Source organism: Condylostylus longicornis, unplaced genomic scaffold (genome assembly GCF_029603195.1).
Source record: "Condylostylus longicornis isolate FDR11 unplaced genomic scaffold, ASM2960319v2 ptg000015l, whole genome shotgun sequence".
Lineage (NCBI taxonomy): Eukaryota > Metazoa > Arthropoda > Insecta > Diptera > Dolichopodidae > Condylostylus > Condylostylus longicornis.
This window is the reverse complement of record NW_026577984.1, coordinates 3,446,356-3,471,356: the sequence shown is the minus strand read 5'-3', so window position 1 is coordinate 3,471,356 and position 25,001 is coordinate 3,446,356. Positions and strand designations below refer to the sequence as shown.

Sequence of the window (25,001 nt, the reverse complement as noted above, 5' to 3'; positions counted from 1 at the left end):
ATAGAATTACAATTTAAAGTGTTAAAGAGAAGAAGAAAATGGTGTAGTAAATATAAAAAATAGCAAAAAAAAAAAAAATCACTTATAATGAAAATAATAGTAGAGAAATTAAATTTTATGTTTAAGTCGGGAAAACTTTCTAATTTTTTTTTTCTTTATTTATTTTCCTTTAAAATAAACGTTTTACTTAATATAAATTAGCGCGCAAGTGAAAAGAATGAAATTTATAAGAAAAAAAATTAAAATATAAGAAGTTTTCAATAAGTTTTCGGTAGTAATCTTTTTCGCTTTTACAATTAACTACAAAACTTTTTATACTGGTGTTTCTTTTTCTACAACTTTTGAAGAGAACAAAAAAAAAAATGGTAAATTCTAATAAAATTGTAAAAATTTTGCAAAAGATGTTTTAGTTTTTCCATCGTCTAAGTTTTAATTTTTACGCTAAAGAACAAAAAAACTAAATTTAAAAATAAAGAAAAAAAAACATAAAATCACTTTGACCGTTTTACGATGAAATTTAGAAAAATAGAGAAAAATTTTAATTAACATTTTTTTCTTTCTGCTTTTTTCTCGACAAAATAATTAATTTTTCAATGAGAAAAAAATGTCAGAAATTAAATAATCTTAACGTTTCTTTGGTAATAAATTAATAAAATTGAGTAGTATTAGTAGATAGCATACAGAAAAGAAAAAAACTTATAGTTTATTTGATTTGAATAAGAACACAAAATTTGACAAAATTGATGTAGAATTTAAAGTTTTTAGTATTTTGTGAAACAAAAATATTTATGGGCTGACCGTTTTGGTAACTGAACGCTTTTGTGTGACAGCGAGCATTGAAAAATAACATTTACTGAGAGGAAACAATTATTTAATCTCATACTTCTGCTTTGTTTTTTTTTATTAATAGACTTTTTTGTCGCATATTTTACCCCCATTTAAGCTTTTTTTCTCTTATCCTTAAATATATCCTTAAAATTATTTTAATTTCATTTGTAATTTCAACAAGGTCACACATATTTATTTTTGGTAATTTTAAAAGGTAAATGCACTTAAATATTATATTTGTTTTGTAATTAGAGTGTACTCGAAATTTAATTGAGTTTTTTCTTAAATTAGAATATTTAATTGCAAACGAAAAGAAAAAATTTTTATTAATTGTTATCATATAAATTTCTTTTTTTTTTCCCTTTAATTTCTCATTAAAAAATAAATTCAAGGAACTCGTTTTTTTTTTGTTAATTTCTTTCATTTTTCCACTCAATTTTCAAATGGTTTACTTTTAAAAATGATAAAAGCATTAAATGGAACACTTAATTTGTTAGAATGATTGTATAATTATTTGTATATATATATATATATATATATACTTGTGTATGTTATATAATAAGCGTATCAAATTTTCTAATTATAGGTGTAGTTGAATTGTTTAATTTCAACCTTTTAATGTTTAATTGGGAATGAGAAAAGTTAATTGCTATAGAGTATAGAGTGTGGGATGGTAGGTGCAACAAAAAGGAAGAAAAAGAAAAAAAAATGATGAAAATGAAAATGGAAAATATTTTTCTGTAAATTTATTTCCACACTGAATAATTATAGGCAATCAAGGAAAATTTTTAAAAATAAATTTTATAATTTGCCTCGTATTCAAATTTTTTTTTGTTTAATTTTTAAAAATTCCACTGTACAAATTCTTATATAATTTTTATTGTTTCTTTATTTTATTAATGTTAATTTCTAAGAAACAATTTTGAAAAAAAAACGAGGAAACTTTTTAATTTCTCGCATCCTTTTGATTTGACTGGCAAAATTTACTCCAATTCTTGAATCTGCCTGAATATAGATTTTTAAAAATGAATGATCAATATTCTTCTTGTACTTATTAAGTAACTTAAAAATATCGTTCTCAAATTCAATTTATACTCAATGTAAATATTCTTTTATAATATTGTTCTTGAATATTCGAACCATAATTGAATTCTTAACATACATTAGAAATGTAGTTTATATATTTTATATTTAATTTATTAATTTTATAAAATTTTGTGAAATTTTTTTAATGTACTTATGTAATACAATTAAAATATTAAAGGGAGAGAAGAAACATTCTTCTGTTTATTTACTAGATTTTCCAATTCAAGAATTTGAATATTATACAATTTCATTTAGAATTTTTAAATAATGAATTGAAGATAAAATGTAGATTTTTTATGTTTGGGTATTTAAGTCATAACATGAAACTTGAGTTCCTTACTTCTCCAATATTAAAGTTTTTGGCTTTCAAATACTTTAAAGTTAAATACGTTGGTATCGTGGTTTCTATAAATTGAATTTTTTTTATTTGGGGGAAAATCTATTTCTATTGAATGGGACACATACATATGTATATATATTCTTAAATGAAATATAAAAAATTGTAACTTTACTATTTAATTTTATCATTCATATTTTTATAACAATATTAAAGTAATATTAAGAGAACTTTTATATTTTTATAGTATGTCACAGTTGACACTATACAGATTTGGGTAATATTCATATTCTAATGGTTTCTTAACTCATATATATATTTCTTGTATTTATTAGAAAAGAAAATGAAAACTACATGTGTTTGTTCATGTTTTATATTATTGTTATAATGTACCATACTGTTAACCCTTATCATCAAGAAAAGTACAAGGTGCTGCACTGTAATAATTTACAATGCACCATTTTCATTCATATTTATTAGAAAGAGCAAAAGGAGAGAAGGTTTTGCTAATGTTAAGTAATGTTGAAATTTCTTTTTGCAGTAGTTACATAATGAGTATGTTTTGATTTAAAATTTCCAGAAAAAGATGGCTGCGTTTATAACATTCTGCGAAATCGTGAATTCGTAATTTTTCATTATTGCCGTAAATTTCTATAATTTCGTATAGGATTTTCGGGTCTAATTGTGAAAAGTTCATGAGAACTATTATAGTACGAATTTTAAATAATAGTTTGAAGTTCAGTCTGTTTGATGAATTTCCATTATTTAAAATGATCATAAATGAAACACACCAAACATAATTTTTTTTTTTAATACAAAGACTTTTCAAAATGTCCTGTCTATTTTCTAAAATTATATAATATGCATATAATATAGCATTATATCAGTAATGTTTTTATGCGACATTAATAAATATTCATATAACATTTCTAAAACAATATGACAACTTTTGTAATCATCTACAAAAATATTTATATATTATGTTCTTAAATATATTTTTAATTTTTTTTTATGGTTTTGGTCAAAAGTTCTACAATGTTTTATATTTCTTTTTTCTCTCTAATATATATAATAATTTGTATCTATGTGTATGCATTAATTTAAAGAAAATGAGTATGTTATTTCGTATAAAAATTATGGGATACAATTTGTATATAATTCAATATGATTCTTAAGAAAATGTTTGTCAAATAAAATATTTAGAGAAATTCATTCCTTAAATATTATTCTTAACTTCTGGATCTAGTATACAGCTTTCTTGAAATCAGTTAGATTCGCTAGTAATCTCTATATATTTAATGAAATATCATTATGAAACATTTTAAAGGATATGTAAATGAAAATGGATTCTAGGAACCAGTTATTTCGGAAAAAATTAATACGTTATGTATTTTCTAATTCATATACACATGTTGTTTAAATATTTAGGTATAAAGATATTAAATAGAAAAAATTTAAGGAAAATTTTTCATATACGAATGGCATATGGTTGTGAATGGTTTATATATAAAATTGTAATTACATTTGTTAAAACATATGTGTGTATGTGTAAGTGCTAGAATATAAATAAAATTTTATTACTTCAACACATATTATGTATGAAAAAGAGACCTTTTTTTTGTTGTTTTTGTTTTTTTATTGTACATGATTCATAAAATTGTATATATATAAAAATAAAGGATATGGTTTTTCGTTTATGCGAGGGTGTTGATTTGAAATATAAAATGTAACATGACAAAGAATCATATAGAGTTTAATAATTTCTAAATGACAAAAGGAAATTATTCCTGAACTTAAATTAATAAATAATTTATTATGTAGGAATATAAATAAAAATTTGTATGTAAATTAGAAGAAAAATGGTACTTTTTTTTTGTACTAAAAATTAATTATAACTGTGTATATACTTATTGTAATTGTAGATATAAAAATATGTTTGAAAATAACTACGTATGTACATATGAAATTTTCATTTGATTCAATTATGATTTTGTCAACAGTAAGTAGTTGTTGGCCATTTTAAAGCTACTCTTTGATAAAAAGCTAGATTAGAGAATTCAAAATGAAAATTATTGGAAGTGTTACAGCACAAGATCTGTAATGAAAGTAATTTAAATGTGTCTCGCATACTTTTTTCATATTTCGCTTAAATACTTAATTATTAATAATGTTGGACTAGTAGTATCCTTCTTCTAGTGTAAACTTTACTAATAATTTGAGTCAAAAAATCGAAAAATTTTTTGATAACTTATTTAAAAATTGGTAGATATTTTTGGTATCATAACCGGGACACTAAGAAATAAATATACTCAACACGCTATAGTCTCTTTTTAATTAGTTTAATGTTGAAGATAATAAAATTCCATTTAAAATTTTGTAGATAAAGATTTAAATAGAGTAATTGGGGATCAACTTACCATTTTAATTGCTAACAAAAGTATAATTTTCTTTGAATTTTGTTTTAGATTTTTTATTTTCTGTGTAATATTTTTTCTTTACAAGTATTTTTTGGTGATAAATTTTAACTAAATTTTTTTTTCTCCTCGTTTATTCTTTTCATAGCTAAATTTTGAAATTTTATTTTAACAAGGATATAAAAGTTATAAAAAAAAAGTTATAAAATTACAATAAAGGCATACAATTTTTTAATAATTGGCACGTGTACAAGAAGTTAAAATTGTTATTTAAAGTGTAATTCGTCATACAGTCAATCTAAAATACTACCTTGTATACCTAGTACTTCTTTAAAACTTTTTATGTTGTGTGACCTTTGTAAGGTTTCTTGTTTTGTTTTTTAAATAAAATTTTAACATGATAAGAAAAATCCATAATAACCAAAAATTACTTTCTTTTTATTTTTTATTACCAATATAAAAAAATTTCGAATGCTGATTGTAAGTGCGTAGTAAAATTCTTTTTAATTGAAGGAGCAAGAAATGATTCAGGTGTCTGTTCCATATTTTTTTTTTTGGACAAAATAATTTTATTGAGGAAATTGAATCGAATTTTTTTTTTTTTTGAACCAATAATAAATTAGATTAACGATTAAATATTTTGTGTTGAAACATAAAACCATTTATAATATAGAAATTGTTCTACATATATGTTAGGTGTACGAAATACTAATTAAAGGTCAACGACGTTTATTGCAGGTGTCAAAATAAGTATTAATTTTTTTTTTTTACGATCTATTTTACGATTTTCATTCTGTTGTTTCATATTGAATGAAAAATGTCGTTTTAAATGGTGGAAATTTTTTTTCTATTAACATTTTAGTTAAGAATATGAGAAAACTTGAGGCTATTAAAAAGATGATTAAGTAAGAACACGAAAAATGTTTTATTAAAATTAACAGATGTGCATTTTAATTTATTTTTTGCATTTATAATAGAAATAGGCTTTATATTTAAGAATTTCACTTATTTATTAAAACAATTTTATATTAAATTTTTAATTTCATTTTTTATTTGAAATTAAGTAATAGGCACAAATACATTTTATTGTTTTCTTGCATAGAACCATCAACATATTTATTGCTAACAGATTTTAGGAGATTTGCAATGAAATAAGGGAAGAGAAAAATTATGTTGTCTGAAAAAAGAAAGAATTTTTCTTGTACTTTACATATGTATATAAAAGTGAAGCTTTGAATACCACAATCATTAAATGATCTTCTTCTCAGAAAAATTGAGAACAGGATTTGAGTATTTGCTTTTCATTTCCATTTAAAAATATTGTGAATTCTTTAATATAAGAGCTGGTAATTTGGGCAGACTTTCTTCCATTTATTGCAAATAATAACCAAATTTTGTTTTTAATTAAAAAGTTCCTTAGCTCATTAGCAAATTAATTTGGTTAGAAAAAAAAACTCCTTATACCCTTAATAACAAAAGTTCAAAATTAAATTAAAAAACTTAAATAATTTTATTAAAAAAAAATTTATTTTGTACAATTTTCCAAATTAATTTTTAATTTTTTTAAAATATTACTTGATTTCTTTTTTTCTTGTATGCCATGATAACAGTTTCCAGACGAAACATTAAAAAAGAAAAACCAATTTGCAATTTTGAAAACAAAAAAAAAAAACATTTTTTTTTTTTAAAAACTCGTTTAGATTATGAAAAACTTTTTATCATTTTACTAAACTAAAATTACCTATAAAAAGTTTTCTCATATTGTGTTGCATTTTTCTTTTAGTGAAAAATGCACTTTATACTAAAAACAATTTTCAAGTGCTCTACTGTGTCATTTCCCAAGTGAAGTTTGTAATAAGCTCATTGAGTTTTTACATTTTTTTTTCAACTACCTGGTTTATAATTTGCTTATACATTTTGCTATCTCATAGCTTTTGTACTTTATTTATTTATTCATTTATTTTTTTTTGTTCTCTTGTTTTTTTTTTTTGAAAACACCATCAACATTTCCTTCTGGGGCAGTATAAAAATCAAAAGTGATAAAAATAAAACGCGTTCTCTTATGCTTAGATAAAATAAAAGTTTGAAATTTAATTTTTAGTTTTGTCTTTCCTTCTCTTCTATATAAAAAAAAATAAATTTGGAAAAACAACAAAAAGAAGAGCATTATGTAGGAGTGACAATGTGCTAAAGCCTTAAATTCGCAGTCTGGAGTTGAAATTATTATGTACTTTTTCCTAATTTTTCATAATAATTTAACTTTGTCTTCTAGAATGCACGACGAATAATATAAATTTTTTATTTCCTTCTCTAGGATTTTAGGAATATGAAAATAAAAAAAATTTAGTTTTAATAAAGTAGTTTTTTTAATGCATGCATTTCTATTAAGAGAAGTTAAACTATGTTGTGGAATGACAATTTTTTGAGAAAAATATTTAAATTTGGCAAAGCTATAAGAATTTTTGTATTTTCATTGAGATGCAGTTAAAAGAATAAACAATGCTATATATTTAATTTAAAATTAATTCAATTTTATTTATAAATAAAATTTTTATTCATTTACTTTCAGCTCTTAGCAGGGGACAAGGGGAAACATGCCGTTATCGTTTTCTTGGTAAATATGGTGGTTATTGTTGGCTGGTAACACAGGCTACAATTGTTTATGATAAACAAAAACCACAAAGTGTTGTTTGTATTAATTATCTAATAAGGTAAGTCGAAAATATTTTTCCTTTAAATAAATTATAAAAATTTAGATTTTTATTAAGATTTCAACGTGTTTCGTATTTAATAAGATCAAAAATGCTTTTATTTTCCATATTTTAAGAGAAATTTTAAAAATTTTTTTACATTAAGTTTTCATTTATAAATTTCAAGTAAATATTATACGAATAAATTTTTTAAATTATTTTATATTTAGACAATCATATAGAAGTTGTGTTTGTACGAATATGTTTTAATAGTTGACAATTTTAATTGCAATTTCCCAATGAACTTATTTATAATGGTATGAGATTTTGCAGTTAAAATTTTAATACGATAAAGCGTCATGATATTTTTATATCACGCGAAACATTTTTAAGACAAAGAAAATGAGGATCGGTCATTTTATTCTTAACACTTAATAGTCATAAAAATTAAAATTTTATTTGAAAAAATTGTTAACAAATATATAATGATTAGAGTGATTTTTATTGCTCATTAAAAATTGTATAGTTAAAGGGGATTGAAGTGGAAAATAAATTCTATTAAAAAATACTTATGAAATAATTACTGACATTTCAAATGCAAAAGGAAATGGTAATGGTATTTTTACCTGATTTAAGCTTTTGTTGTTAAGAAGTCTTTGTCATAGACATTGTCAGTACGTTTTTACATTTACGGTATATGAAAAATTTTTACGCTTAACAAAAAATTTTTAATTATTTTTGAAGAAATTATCAATTTTAGTTTTAGAACAACTGAATGAGCAATTAGTGAAATTTCATTTTTTTTTTTCAAATCTTTGTTATAAATTTTAATCACAACACAATTAAATAAACTAAATCTTTGCAAAGTGATCTTTTTATAAACTTTTTATTGTTGACAAAAATTTTCCTTTTCAACAATAATTATTATTTGAAATTAATTAATTTCAAAAACTGGTATTTTTGTCAATTGTTGCTATATCAACATAATTTGATACATTTCTAACTTGATTGTAAAGGAAGGAAATGAAAATTTGTGAAAAAGGAAGTTAAAATAAAATTCTTCTCTTTATCATAATTAAATGATATTTAATCAACCATTAAAAATTATGTTGTGATGGCGACTAGTTCTATTCATCTTTAAATTTAACAAAGGAAAAATCAATTTATTAAATAACAGTTTTGAATGTTAAATGGATATTATGGTAAATATCACAAACATAAAGTATATAAATAACAATAGTTGTATCCATAAACATACAGAAAAATCATTTTCCTAATTTATCTTCCCATGTCCTTCCGTTGTACGTGTTGTAATTTTTTTAATATGATTACATTTTTGTTGTTTCGATTTTTCTGGTTATTGATTCTAACAGTTAAATAGTGCTAAAAATGATATTTTATCATGAAATAATACTTACTTGTGTTCGAAATCGGATTTTGTAATATTATTTTATAATATGACCGAAAATATTTATTTATTTTGCTTATGTAAATTTCTAATAGTTTTATTTATTTATGCAAATAGCAAAATATTTCTATTTAGGATAAGAATAATAAAAGAATATGTAAGTGAAATTTAGTTTAGAATAAACTGTTGGCAAATATTATGAAACAATTATATAAAGAAGGCCTCTGAGCGTATCGCTAGAGAATTTTTTTTTTTTTAAATTTCAGAAATCATTTTTTTTTTTCCTAAATTTGAACATCAATTTGATTTTAATTATTAAAATAATTTTTAAAAGGGTACACGGCAAAGCAAATATGAAAATATCAGCACATCAGTAATTCATTACGCCGAAATATATGCAATATTTCTTTAAATATCTTAATTTATTTTCTTATCAATTCAAATCTGATGTTTTTTCAAAGGATTGTAATGACAATAATATTTTTCAAAGCAACTCAATTATTTACATAAATGAAAAAAGTTATAACTTAAGTGTTGAGATTATTATACATTTAAATTAACTTTTCATATACAAAAACGGGAGTTGCCATCATCGTTTGCAAATTAATGTGACATGTAACACAAGATACAAAATAAAAACGAAAACGGCACAAGAAAATGAAATTAAATTAAACTTTATTTTCGATTAAATTCTCTTAACTAAGGTCTATATACATTCATACTTATTGTATGTACAAAATGATAATAAATTGATGAAACACATGTATGTGTGTATATATGTAGTTGTAATTGTTGAAACTCAAATGTACGTATACACATTCTCTTAAAAAGCCCCCCCCCTCCCTTTTTTTCATGTATAAACAATAATTATCAGGGTAAAAAAATGATTAATTCGCCACAAGGAGGAAGGAGGAAAAAGTTCATGAAAATTTTTAGAATAAATTAGAGGAAAAAATGGAAAATTTTTATTCTTCTTACATTCGTTGGTTTTCTACAATAAGGAACAATTAAATTAATTAATTCAGTTGTATTGGCTTCATTTTTATTATTTTTTTTTTATTTTATATACAAGAAATTTTCAATTTAAAGTGTTGTCGTGGAATGAATTTCGAAATAATGATGGAATTTTCTATAAGGTAAGAAGAAAGAATGGAATAATTATTGTGATTAATTGAATGTAAATTGTAGATCTTGAAATGATTAAAATTTTTAATTACTTATATCATAATTAAGTTGAATTCGGAAAAAAATAGTAGAAAGATTTTTTTTTTGTTTGTTTTTGCTTGAATTTAAAATTTAAAATTAAAGAATCCTAAAAAAACTTCCTTTCGAGCCTAAATCATAAAAAGTGATTTCCATTTCAAATGAAGAAAAAGATCTAATTCTGATTATACTTTTAACATTCTAATTTAATTATTTGAGTAATTCACAGTTTTCTCCATAAATGATGTGCAATAGTACCTATTTTTATATATAACTGTTTAAATAAGATAGGCCTGAGATTATTCTGTCAGAATTTTGTAATATTGCTTCTATACTTTTTCAAATAAATGTAAGTACATGTCGATCGGAGCTCCTAATACTGAATATTTAAATTTTAAAATTTTCCTTACTGCGATAAAAATTCTAAGATTATTAAATTTTTCAAATCTTTTATCTTACTTATCCTTTCTCGTTAATATGACACATTATAATAATTTTATTTGTGTTTTCTTGGAATAAAAAGTGATTTTAATTAAAAATTAAAGATTAAAAAATGAAAAAAAAACTTTACAAACAAAAAATTACAATGTTGTACAAAATTCTTTTCATTTATTCTTTGAAATTTTGCTTTATAATTATTTTACGTATACGCGTATATTCTTTAAAATTGCCATAATTTGTAATTTATTATAAAAATTCAAACTTAAATTGTAGGCTTTAATTTTTATTCCTTCTGAAATATTATACAGTTCAGTGCCCTCTGTTATCTTTGATTTTTATGGATTTTTTTCTCTTTTGCCTTTTTTATCTTTTTAATTTTCTTTCACTTTCATTCGGAAGGAAAATTATTGTGAAAATTTTTTTCTGTTTAGTCGGCATTAAAATTTGGAAATATTTTCTTCCTTTTTCTCTTTTACTTGTAAATGGGAACTTTCAGGTTCTGTACGCTTTATACATATATTTATATATGTCATTATTATTTCATACACACATATACATATACATGGGATCTTAAAAAATTCTTCCTGTCTTTAAATATTTTTAAGTTTGTTAAAAAATTTTTTGTTATATTTCAATTTTTTGAAATTATGGAGACGAAAACACAACATCAAACATTTTTTTTTTTTTCGTATTTTCAATTCAATAATTTTTTGATTTTGTTAAATATATACGTTTGATATAAATAATTTAAATTGAACCAATAAATTCGTTATTTTATTAAGAAATTATTCCTTAATGTAATAACAAAGAAAGACGAATAACTCGTATGTATTCATTAAAGTAATTTAGAACCAATTTTAAATTACGCTTTAATTTTTAATTTCAAGTTTAGTTTTAAATTTTTGATTGAAGTTGGGAAAAAAAGTACGTTAAATTAAATTAAAATTGGCTTACAACATAATTAGCAGTTTGTGCTCAAACTGACTAAAACAAGGAATTGTTTTATTAGGAAGGGATCCTATTTATTATCGGAAGATTATAGAGTAACAAGAACGGTTTAAAATCATTACTAAACTAATTTATTAGAAATAACGAAATAATTTCGTCTTAAAGTCGAATGTAATCTGAAAAATTGTAGTTTCGAGATATACTATTACGCGATTAAAATGCTAAAATTACTTAAAATTTAAGTCAAGTAAATGTCTAAAATAATTTTAAATACCGGATATGTCTGAATTTTGGAATAAAATAGAAAATCAACCAAAGTTTTAACACTTTTCAATATTTTGTAAAGAAATCAATTTACTTTTAGGCAGTTCTATTGTTTTGTTATTTATTTCTTAAAAGGTTCGAAATGGATGAATTTTATTGTGACTTTTTATTTGAAATTCACATAGAGGGATGTTTTTCTTAAATGGTAATGATTTTCTTATTTCCTATTATGTAATGAACCTTTTTTTATCATTAAATTCCATTTTGAATAAAAAAATAATATTTTGTTTTGCTTACAAAGAAAACTTTTAGAGTGTTTTTTTTTTAACGAAAAGAGAAAGTCCTTTTGTAGAGTAGTTTTCTTTATTTAATAAAAGGAAATGTGTATTGAAATCTATTGAAATTATAAAAAAATTGTGAGGATTAAAATTAGAATTTCGTATATTATTAACTTGTAGCTAAGAAAATTGTTTGTAATAAAAAGTTTTTCAGTGTAAAACAACATTGAATATAAAATTTTTTTAATTTTAAATTCTAATTTATTCAAAAAATTTATAGTGAACAAAGTGAATAAGGCATACAAAGCCAGGCAAAAGAGGAGGATGACAAAATTTAATTTGATTAGGATTTTTTCCTAATTTAAATTTAATTTTAAGTTGCGTTATCTATTTTTAAAATTTTGATTTAAATTGCTATTTTTAAGCAACTTTTGCCTCAAATATTCATAAACAATAACCCTTGTGTTAATACGAATATGTGTTTATTTTATATAAAACAGAAATATTCTAGTGCGTATCATATTCAAATTTATGGCCGGCCACTGCTTAATTTACAACCTATACAGTTATTTTGAACAAAATCTCTTCATGATATTTTGATGAAGAAAAAAGTTATTAATTTCGTAATAAATTTTATTTTAAAAAATTATTTCAAATCATTCATTTTTATCGATCACAGATAGAATAAATGGTGATATACTGGCAATGAAAATTATCCTTTCATAATATTTTAATAGATAAATATCATAGATGATGTATACTGGAAGATAATCAATAAAAGAAGAGCTTCTGTATACGGCGAATAGGGTGACAATATGTGGAACGGTAAAAGGAACTTGTATTAAACATTAAAATTGTCTTGAATTTCAAAAAGAGACAAATTGGTTTTGATTTTCCATTTGATTTTTTCTTTTTTTTTTTCATATAAATTTCATATTTCGTTGCTTGTTATTGTTCCTCTTTTTAGAATTGTTGATCGTGTACAGGATATTTTCTCTATATATGTTGAAAGTGTATATGAACATGCTGTATAATATGTTTTTGGTGGAAATAATAAATTGTTTTCTTACGCCATTCTATTCAATATTATTTTACATATTATGGTTTTGGTTTTTTCTCTTTGTATATGTGAGTTTGTTGTATTTATTATACTTGCTATTATAGATTTCTTTACGTATTTAGAGAAGGTGTTTGGGTTACAATATAAAATTGAAAACATTTGAAGTTCTGACAGATTTCAATTGACATTTCACAGAAGCATGTTTTTTTTTGGATTTTTGCAATATAATTTTTTTTTTCGTATTCTGAAATTTTAATTTTTTTTGTTTTCTGGTGGTTCAATTAAATTAAGTTGCGTGTATAAAGGTTTATTTGCATTTATGTTTTCAAAAATTATGAAAATAAAACGAAATAAAAGAATCGTAATGAAAGAGAATCATGAGTTATGACAAATGATTTATTATTAACGATATTATGAGTCTTTCTAGAATGTTGAAGTATTTTTCTACATTGGGTGGTTTGTAATTTAAGTTATTCTTTTGAAGCTATCGGTAACGAGGTGAATCGCGAACTTTGTGGGCTTTAATATAAGTTTGCTAGCAAGTTCTCGTTGTATAGGGTAGTAAATTGTAATTTTTTTTCTCATTTTTAAAAATTGCTTTCCCTTGTTTCCAAGTTTTATTTTGAATATTCTATATGAATATGTTTTCTTTTTTTTAGTGGTAACGTATACTTATAGACATTCTTATACTTATATAAATTCAAGTTAAATGATAATTATTCTTGAATAAAATTTTCCATGACAAAAGGAAGAAAAAAAAATTTTTTTTTTCTTAATATTATCCCTCATTAATGTCGTAATTGTTATATTTTTCAAAAATTTATTATCCTTTTAAAATATCATATGGATTCTGGAGGAGAAGCATGATAACATAACAAAAACACTTGGTTAATAATGCAAAAAATTCTTTTAAAAATTTAATTGCCTCTTAATAATTTAATTCTTGATTTTCCTAGTAGTTAAGAAACTGGAAAATAGAAACTTACGCTCTATAAAAAATTTATAGAGCCTACTGCCTTAACTATTTGAAAGTTTTTTTGTTTTGGAAACGTACACATATACATATGTGTTTTAAATCAGATTGCCAAATTTGATGTTTTCTAATTTTTACTTCTCATTTATCATTTGCATCATAACCATATTGTTTTTTAATTCTAGATTGAGTTTTAGAACTTCAAGAATGAAAATTGTATTTTGAATTTAGTTTTAATATTCTTTAAAATCATAAAAAAATGTGGTTGATCAAAGATTCAGTTATTTATTTTGTTGTTTTTACAATTTAATGAGATAACATTCACATTAAAGATATCATTTTTTTATTGACTCGTGTTAAAAAACAAATTTTTTTATAATATACAGAACATGTGTATATACATATTATGTATGCAAATATAAATTTTATGCTTATTTCATATGAAGAGGAAAAACAAACAAAATTAAAAAATTTTTTTTATAACCAATAACGCTTGATTTACCGTTATAAAATGTCAATTATTTTTAACGAAAAAAAGGAATTCTCGTATAAGCAAAAAATAAGAAATCTTATCACGCTTCAAAGTAGGCTATAAATTTTTCATAGAGTTAAAATTTTATGTTGTGTTCTTTTGAGTGTGTTATGTATTGATTTTTTTCCATGTTATTTTCATTCGGCATTGGAAATTCGAAATTTGAAAATTTTTCTTTGTTGATTATAATTTCCGAAAGCATAATAATTTTTTCAATCATAACAAAAAATTAATTTATGCCTAATGAGAAGGTCATTTGGAAAATATTTTCACTTTCATCACCATATTCCGCTATTTCATTGGTTTTCATTTCATCATATTCTGTTTTAAAGCAAAGTAGGAAATTTCAAATTATCAGTTTTTCTAATTAATTCTGAATTTTGTAAGGATTTGATTTAAAGTAACATTTTTCTGTAAGTGTACTGAATATAGCTACATCAATTACTAGACCATTAAAATTTAAATTCACTACGACATATGTCAAATCATTACTCATTTATAAGCTTCTAATTAAAATTTTAAATTTCAGCCAAAAAGGTAAGTTAAATTTTTTTTTTCATATTTTATAAAAGCATTTTTGATCAATTTTTGATCAATTTTCAACAATTAATTTTGAAAATTTAAAAAAAAAATTCAAAATTCAATTTTAAAATGCGTTGAAATTTTAAATATTGAATGTCAACAGATGTGCTTAATATAAATACTTAAATTAAAAATATTTTTAATAATGATATTATAAAAAAGTACAAATTTAATTAGAATATAAGATTTTCAATTATTTTTTTTAAAACTTTCGATCAAATATATGATTAGAGTGTATTACATTAAAAAACTGAATAAGTAAATAAATAAAGTATACATTATGTAATAATTAATTTTATTGGAATGTACAAACAATATCAACGGTATTGGATGTGATTTGAAATATTTTGTATTGTAAACTTTACTTGCACACATTTTAAAATTCAAGAACAAAAAGGCCACTATGATTAAGCCAGAAAATCCACTATGATATCAGTGAAAATTAGTATCTCCATTTTTCTGACAGAACTTATCTTGATTTGTCAGAAGAGCGTGATCTCAATAAAATTAATTATGTTAATATAACATAATTTAAAAAAAAATAAAAGGGCAATACAATAAACTCTACGAAATTTCAACTAAAATCTTAATAATTTATTTAAAAATATTATTTAAAGGATCAATAAAATTTATTGCTATAAAATTATTTATACATATTAGAAAATTGTTTTTCCGGTATGATAAAACCCTATTTTTTTTTGTTATAAAACATTCATATTTAAATGACAAATATGTCAGTTTATTCTTATTCCTTGTATATTTGTTGTGCTAGCTTTATGTACAACAATATGTACGATATTATCCTCAGGATTTTTTTGCTATTTAAAATACACATGTGCATAAATATTTTTTAATATTATTTTTTTCAATTTCATTTTATGATCCTCGTGTATTATGTTTAGTACATAATATATATAAATAATATGTATAAAATATTTATACACGTGTGTGTTTGTTTTTTCTGTTAATAGAAACTTCAAAACCATATATGAAAATATTCAGTTTACAATCTTTACATAACATTTTTAAAATATATATGCTGTTGAACTCTCATGTAATCCTTCATTTTAATATGTACTCTTTACATAAAAAAGTTATGCACATATAACATGAATCTATATACATTGAAACATACATATATTTTAGCAAAAGAAAATATAAATAATTTTACACACCCTATGTTTGGAGCCTAATAATCGTTTTCGTAGTTAATAAGAAAACCGTTTATGACTTCTAAAAAAATAAAAAAAAATTTTATTATGATTAGTGGGAAATTATAATTTCTATAATGAAAAATATGAAAATTCAGCAACAGGATAAATATTTTCTTTTATAATATTGCACTTAGGCTTTGGGTCATTCAGATTTACATAGCTTCCTTAACAGAGCAGGGAAGCTTAGTTAGGTCACTTCTAATCACGCTCAATGAGAGTCAGATAATCACGGCATAGTGATACCACATTTGTACTCATTGGGGTTTGGTACGGCTGCTACACCCGTCACGTCAACCAACCAACCAATGCGCGGGATATCTCTAGGGTCTAATTTGGGGAAGAATAATTTTTATTTTTGTCATTTTCCTGTCTATGGTTGCATTGTGAATATTAATTACAGTTAAGAATTTAATATAATTCTCAAAATAACATTAACTCGTTTATAATAAATAAAAAATTATTTTTATAGTTTAAATTAAATGATTTTCACTTTCGTGACTTGAATTTAGGAAATTTTCCATTATGATATTTTTGCTTTTATATACAAGACTAGTCTCGAGAAAATAATTTTTATAAACTTTTTTTTTTTTGTAAAAATATTTTTATAAATAATGTTTTATTTTTTGTGTGTGCAAAATTTTATTCACTTAAAAAATTAAAATTGTTTCTTAAATGTTTATTTTCAATTTTTTTACACTCATTCTGAAATTCTTAACTAACTGAACTACTTGACAGAAAATTAATAATTATTCAATTTTTTTGTTTGATATTCTTTGATTGATTTTTAATGGCATTTCAATTGGAATCAGTCGCGTCAATTTTTAATGGTTGAGCAATTTTCGTATTTCCATTTGCAAATAAATAATTTGATTTGTGTGACTTTTTCTAATTGTATTGGAATTTGTTGGTTGTTATTTTCTTTTTTCATTTAAATATTCATTATTAATTTTCGCATATATGACATTAATAGCATAAGGTTGTAGAACAATACCAACAGAATATTGTTTCGTTGAAAAGTAAATACTCATGTTTAAAAAATTGCATAAATCGAGGCACAAAGCAATAACAAAAGCTAAAAAATTCTTACAATTAAAGTAATTAATTAATTTTACTTCTAGATATTTCAGCCAAATTGAAAATAATCTCAACACACAGAAAGAGATAAAGAAAACGAAAGTAAAAACGAGAAAGCAGAGGTTTTGTAAGGAAATCTTAAGTCTAGGATTTCATTTCAGGCACTTATGGTTGTCAATCGTTTATTAGTGTCTAGGATTTATTTTAACGCACTTAAGGTTCTAATGGAAATTTATTTAAAATCGAACATAATTCGGAATAAAGTTTTGATTTTAATTAATATGACAAAAATATTAATGGGAAAATAAATGTAAAATTAACATACGATTCAGATTTTCAGTATTTAATTTCAAATTAATTTAAAACTTTAAATTTATTGACAAGCAGCGCAGATTCGTTATAAAATTTATCAACCGTTCAATAACATAATTTAACCTTCGTATTGAATTACTAACATGTAAGTAATTCAATCTTCTTGAATTGCCTTTCAATTTATATACTTTTATAATTACAAAATTTGCAATAGTCAAGTAAAAATAGAATATAGGTATTATAAAACTGGTTTCTTTATTATTTTAATAGAAGAATCTTACAAAATATCGTAATTACAAAACTCTATAGTTAATCTAACCATTTAGAAAAACAAAAAAAATAACCATTTGATCTAAATTAATATCATTAAAATTCAAACATTTTCTATGTATAATAACAATTTTGTTAGATTTAAACAAAATTTATGACCAAATTTATGTTTATGAACAAAAAATTTTATGAATTTTTTGTTAAATTTTGTATGCATATACCGTTTGGTGGTTTTATTTTTAAAGCTGTTGTTATTTAATAATATAAAACACAAAAAATCTGTTACTATTATTTATAATAAAATATAAAAATTCTTTCTAATGCATTCAATATAAAATTGTTGTCGTACACGACCACATAAATTTTTCCATATAGCTACGAGTATATAAAAATATTTATAATATTTTGTGCATATGTTATGTAAGTTAGCTAGAATTTTATTGATAAAAATGTCATTAACCCCTCAAGCCATAATATTCTCAACAAAAAATTATTTTAGTTAGGTCATGGTTGTATTAAAATTATTTAAATTAAAATAAAAAAGTCGTCATTCATGCTATATTGCATGATTTGAAAATATGAAAATAAAAAAAAAAGTGAATTTTCATAAAAAAAATAACAAAAAAAAAAAGAATTAAATAAATTGTCGTACAATGCAAGCGCAGTTACACTTATACATACAAATTATATTAATAGTGGAATTTATTTTTTTATAGTTAGAGTTTAGTAAATTTCCATATGTACTTATATAAGTACAAGTACTTAATATTTACATTCATACTTTTTGATTTATTATTTGCTCTTTCTACAAATGTTATAAACCTCAAAAATTATGAACTTTATTTGACATTTTTAGAGCATTTGTTTTTTAATTTTTTTTTTTTTGGTTTTCTTACAAGAAAGTTAATAATTTATATTGCATTTTTATTTTTATTGGTTCGAAAGGGTTTGAAATCGTTTTTAAAGAAAAAAAATATTATAATTTATTTTTGATTTTTATGACTTTTTTCTTCTTCATTGTTTTTACTTTTTTTTCAATTTAAAATTCAAAATTTTATTGACCACTATAATTAATAGCCTTGATTGTACGATCGTCATTCATAGAATAAGCTGTAGGCTATAGGTTAGTTATCTGGTGGGCGAAAATATATTTAGATAATAAAATTTAAATGTTCTACGCTTTGTTAATAATCTATTAAAATGAAAAACTAGTAATAGAGTTTTAATAATTGAAATTTTGAATAAAAATAATGCTTTCTAATATGAGATAGAAGTTTTCTTTTATATGCATTTTTTTGTATGTTAGCAATAGAAGTAAAATTTTAGTTTTCATAAATTAATTTCTATTACAATTTTTATCTTTTTCCTAATTACTGATAATTTTTAATGATTAATGAAACTTAATTTAACAATTTTCTTTTGGATTTTTTTTTTAAATTTTACACGTCTTACTATAGTTTGTACTTTTAAAAAGCGATGATCGATTTGATTATCAAATTTACATTTTCATTTGTTAGAATTTTTTTTAGAAACACGAAAACTTTTATATTGTTTTTATTTTTTCAATTATTTGTTTACTTTTATTGTTGTTATACAAATAATGTAATTAAAAAATTTAGTGTACTTTTGTAATTAATAAAACAAATAATAAAATTAGAGAAAATATTTTAATAGTTAAGAAAATGAAAATATAATTATGAATAATAGACCAATAATAATTATTTTATAATTTTCGATAATTGTTATTAAAAATTTTATTACTGATTCTCGTAAAAAATTATAAAAAAATAAAAATTAAATAGCTCCTTTTTTTTAAATAAAGTACGTGTAAATATTATTAAAACTTTTTAATTTCTTTTAAAAAGTTAAAGAATTCGTAAAGAGAATTTTTGTTAAATGTTATTTAATTATTTGTAAGAAAATATTGAACGTATGTAAGTTTTTAATTTGTTTGCAGGAATTTTAAATTATTTATTGGAATTATTAAGTTATTTTATTAAAAAAAGAGTAATATTTAAAAGTCATCTGAGGAGCAAATGATTGATCTAAGATAGCTTTTACTATTTTATTATTTTGTAGCATGACATCAGCAGAATGTTTGAAATGTTTAAAGTGTTTTTGTAAAGAAATTTTTGTTTTAAAGATATTTCATAGAGAGATTCATATCTGTATAATATAAAATTTTCTTAAGTCCTCAGAAAATTAGAAGTTGTGATCTTAAAAAGGCGAAATATAATAAACACAGTAGTTCAGATAATTTTGTTCTAAAAAATCACATTCTTTTATCACATTTATATTGATTATTGCACACCGAGTATACGAGATTTTAAGACAAACAAGCTAATTATAAACAGAATTTTATATTGATGGACGTGGAAAATTGATAAAAATCTTTTAAAATTTTTCTTTTTTACAATATTACAAATTGAATAACTTATAATAGTTATGTTATTTTTGATCTATTGTGATTAATGATTTTCTAGGGATTTCATTTATTTCTTTTATTCTATAGCCAGGCATTGCTTCACAAGTTGAAAGGGTTGAAGCTCTAATTTAAGATTTACGTATAAATACAATTTCGTTACGTAACCTAAAAAAATAAAGGAACATTTTAATTAACTTGAATATATTTTTAATATTTGTATATTGCAATTAAATAATTTATTTTCAATTTTATATATATTTATATATCAACATTTTGTTGTTAATATATGTCAACATTTGAATAACTTAAAGAACTTATTGTAAAATTCCCCTTGTGTTAAATTTTCTAACAATATTTTAATTGTTTTTCATTTTTTGACTTTTCAACTTTCACAAATTATATTTAATATTAATTCTTGTATAAGTGACACTTGTAGTTTACTTAAATAATAATAAATGAAGATATGAATATGAATATACACGGAGAGAATTAAATCGCACATATAATAGGCGTCAGAAATTTTTCCAATTACCATAAAACTGATAGTGAGGCAAACAAAAAGATGACACGCACATTTGCGTGACATTTTCATTAATTAAAAATTTCGAACAAATTGAAATGAAAAAATAAAAACATAAAATTCTAATAAATGTTTTTTTTTTGTGGTAAAAAATTGTATTTTTTTTTTATTTTTCTAACTATTTTTTTTTGCTCATAGTGTAAATGCTAAAGAAAATTAAAAAAAAGAATCCTTTAATTCTGCTTGAAAAATTATTTTAAATTCGATTACACATATTTACGAATACATAAGTGTATTGATTTTGGTTTAAAATGGTACTGAACAGTTCTGTTTCATAATTTAAGATTTCCCCTTAAATTATGCAATATATAAATAAATATTGTGTGTATATTTTAAAAAACTTTTATATTCTTACTTAAATTTTTCATTTTTCTGGGTTTAAATTAAATTCTTCCTTTTTTTCGTAATCCGTTTTACTGTACCAACAATTCAAATTTAAAGATTAAAAAGAAAATTAATGTAATTTTCACTTTTATTTTATTCTACTAAAATTATATTATAGCAAAAATTTTTTTTTGTTTTAATATATTCAAGTCGATGAGAAAATAAAAATGAAGTAAAATTAATAAAAAAAAGGGATAAAGGATTTAAAGAAAATAATTTTATAAAGTGCCCACTCTACACTCATGTGTGTGAGTATTTAAACCCAAAAATGTCGCACAGAAAATAAGAGAATATTGTAACACAAGGGTGTATAAAACAACAAAAAACAAAAATAAAATAATAAAATAAAAAGTGGTTCTAAGGAACTGGTGCACAAGAAAAATTATTTCTTCTTTTTAAATTATTTTTTGCGAATAATATTTTTTATATTATTTTTTAGGTTCTCTATGCGATATTATTTTGAACATAGTAATATGTAAAGTAAATTTCTCTACCGAAATTTTTATTTTGTACTAGGTTATTTAAAATGCTTTATAAATAGTTGTACTATTAATATTTCTGATGCATATAAGGTAGCAATCGGTTACCACAAAGAAGCATAGTTTCTAAAGTAATTCCTATTTTCAAATTTTCATGCATTGGTCCCTTATGCACTTAATTCTCTAATTAATTTTCTTTTAAATTTAATTTATCAAAGAAAGTCATTTAAGTTTGTTTCCTTCCTTAAAATTCAATAAAATAAATTTTCTCTGATTTACCTCAACTAAAATGTTAATTTTTATTTGAAAACTCCATAAGATATTTTCTCAAGAAAATAAAAAAACAAATCACTAGATTAAATTTTGTTTTTTATAATAAATATTGTCAAAGTATTTATTTGGTTGACTAGATTTCAAAAAAAATTAAGCAAATGGAAGTTTTTGTGGGTACATTTATGCACTTTTTATACTCACCTGTCATTGTCATCAGCATACTTGTCTAAGATATAAATAAAAAAAAAAATAACATTTTATAAATAAAAGACAAAATAACAGATACAATTTATAACTAGAGATCTACACTCTTAATAAACACACATAATTATACAAATACGTTATGTACAGGTATGTAGGTGTACTTTTTTAAATGGAAAAACGTGTCTTGCATATATGAACATATATGTATATGTATTATATAATATAAATTTTAATACTATTCAATATCCGTACATATAAAATGTATATCACATTCAGAAAATGTATAGAGTGTAAAATGAGAAAAAGAACATAAAATGTATAGAGTGTAAAATGAGAAAAAGAAAGGAATTACGGAAATTCTGAATTGCCTACTATTCAAATGTAAATTTTCTCTTCTTTCATTTTCTTCCTCATTCCTTTTGTCATTTGGATAAAAAAAAATAAAGAGAATATAATAAAAGTGAAAGGTATTTATCATTACTGTATAGTTGTATACAGTATGAGGAATATAATATTAAAATTTACAACAAATATAAGAAATTCTTTTATCGTTCCAATTTAGTAACCCCGTACCAACCAACGGAAAAGCAAATAAAAATTTTCCTCCTTTAAAAATTCTTCATAATAAAGACGCAAAAACCAGAAAAGAAAATTAAAAAAAAAAAAAAAAAGAAAAACGAATAAATTTTTTTTTCAGGCTTATGTAGCTCGCTCGTGCTGTTCGACTGAGAAAATGGGAGCCTACCCTAAAAAAATGAATAAAAGAATTTTATTTCCTTTTTTTTCTTATTTTTTATGTGAATAAATATAACGTTCACGCGTAGCATATTTATACTTTTTTTTGCGTTTCATTTCTTGACTGTTACACTACTACACGCGTCTATATTAAACTGATAAGCATAATAATAATAATCACAGAGCCTGTTTATAAAATTCCTATTTCATTTTTCATTTTGCTCGCAGAACTCTCTTATATTTTTTACACTTAAAGAGAGAATTATAAAAAGTTTATGGGAAAGACGAAATACGATGAAAAGTAAAACGTTTCATATGAAAAATCATTTAAACCCTTGGATATACATAGTAGGCTTTTATATAAGAGCAGCTGATTTTATTTTATATAAAACTTTTTCATTGTATATGTGTATTTATAAAAATATAATGAAAAACGGAAAATACTATAAAAGAATTCCAACCATGTTTTTTTTTCCTTTTTGATTGTAATTTCTGTTTACATTTCTATTTTGAATACTGTTCGAGCCTATTTGAAATTTTTAAAAAAAATTTGTTGGGAGAGGTCCTTTACTTATTTCACTTATATATTGCACACATATAAAAGCAATATTCGAGACATTCTGTGTTTATGAATGTTGTAATGCTATATACATTACACATATATATTTCATTAATGTATTTAGTCGAGATATCCTCACAATATAGACTATAGGCTTGCTGTATACAGATTTAAATTATGCATGTATGTATGTGTTTCCAACTTTCATTTTCTAATACTCTGAGTATAGAGAAAGTAGGCATAAATAAGTCAAAATATTTTTCATTTCTCTTTTTTATATTATTTATTTTAAATTGAATTGGTATATATGGTTTTTAACTGAAAAGTAATAAATGTTGTTGGTAGTGGAATTGGAGAAAAAGAACTCAATTTACGAAAAATGTGTATAAATTGAAAAATGAACTTAAGGTGAGAAATTTGTTAAACTCACCAAATAATATTTTTTTCTTTTTGATATTAAAATATATTTTTATAATGAAAAAAAGGTTAACGACACGGCATGCATGTGTTGTTTTTCGAAATATTTAGTTAAATTAATAATTACAAAGAAAAATACCATGCTACATAATACGTATTGATTTGGAAAAATGTTAGAAATTTTTAATGATTAACTTATTATTAAAACCCTCAACAAATTTTCCAGTTTAAAATTTGATATTTTCAATTTTTATCAATTATGTCTTCAAGGTTTTAAATTGCCTTTAAAATGTTAAATGCATGTTAAGACTCTAAAATATAACAGCACATACTTATCTTTTATTGTACAATTTTTATTTAAGTAGAATTTTCACAAAATTTAATGAACAGCTTGTCAAAATTCACTATACAATTGAATAATGCGAATAAAAGGAATTAACAAGAAGTTGTAAAAAGTAATCCTTGTGATGTGAGAAGCGAAAATATTACCTTCACTTTTATAAAAAAAAATTTCATATACCGCATAGAGGCCGCTGTTAATACTTGCTTAAAAGTATTCAGCATTTGCTATTTTGCTATTATTTTTATTTTGCATCTACCATATACCGTAAATTTTTATTGAAAAAATTTTTCGTACATTACTAAAAATTTATTAAATTGTACAAAAAAAATAAGCCTTAAATTTCAGTTCATATTGAAGTTGAAACAGGAACGGTTCCTTTCATTGCAAATGTTCTACATTAAGTAAATTCTTAGATATTGAAATTGTTCTTAAATAAAATTCAACCGAAGCGAACTGAAAAATAAAGAAAGAAAATAAAATAGATGAGAAAAACGTTCATTTGAAAATTTGAATAATTTTCATTTTTGGAAAACAAAAACGAAAATGTGAATGAGTTTTACGGTTGTTTCAAATAATTTTGAAAGCCGGATATTCTTAAAGTGTTTTCAACTATAAAATGTTTTTTTTCCCTCTCTCAATGCAACAGCAAAAGGATTTTTTTTCTTATCTTTGCGCAAATAAAAGAAAC

The 25,001-nt window shown here is 22.4% G+C and overlaps 1 protein-coding gene across 1 annotated transcript in view; it reads left to right on the top strand.

The window, feature by feature from the left end:
* LOC129605851 (protein similar) overlaps positions 1-25,001 on the top strand; it is a 198,671-nt gene that overhangs the window by 64,944 nt on the left and 108,726 nt on the right. Inside the window, exon 7 of the mRNA XM_055515828.1 lies at positions 7,235-7,376. Coding sequence (XP_055371803.1) covers positions 7,235-7,376 — 142 coding nt within the window. The remainder of the gene's footprint in view (positions 1-7,234; positions 7,377-25,001) is intronic.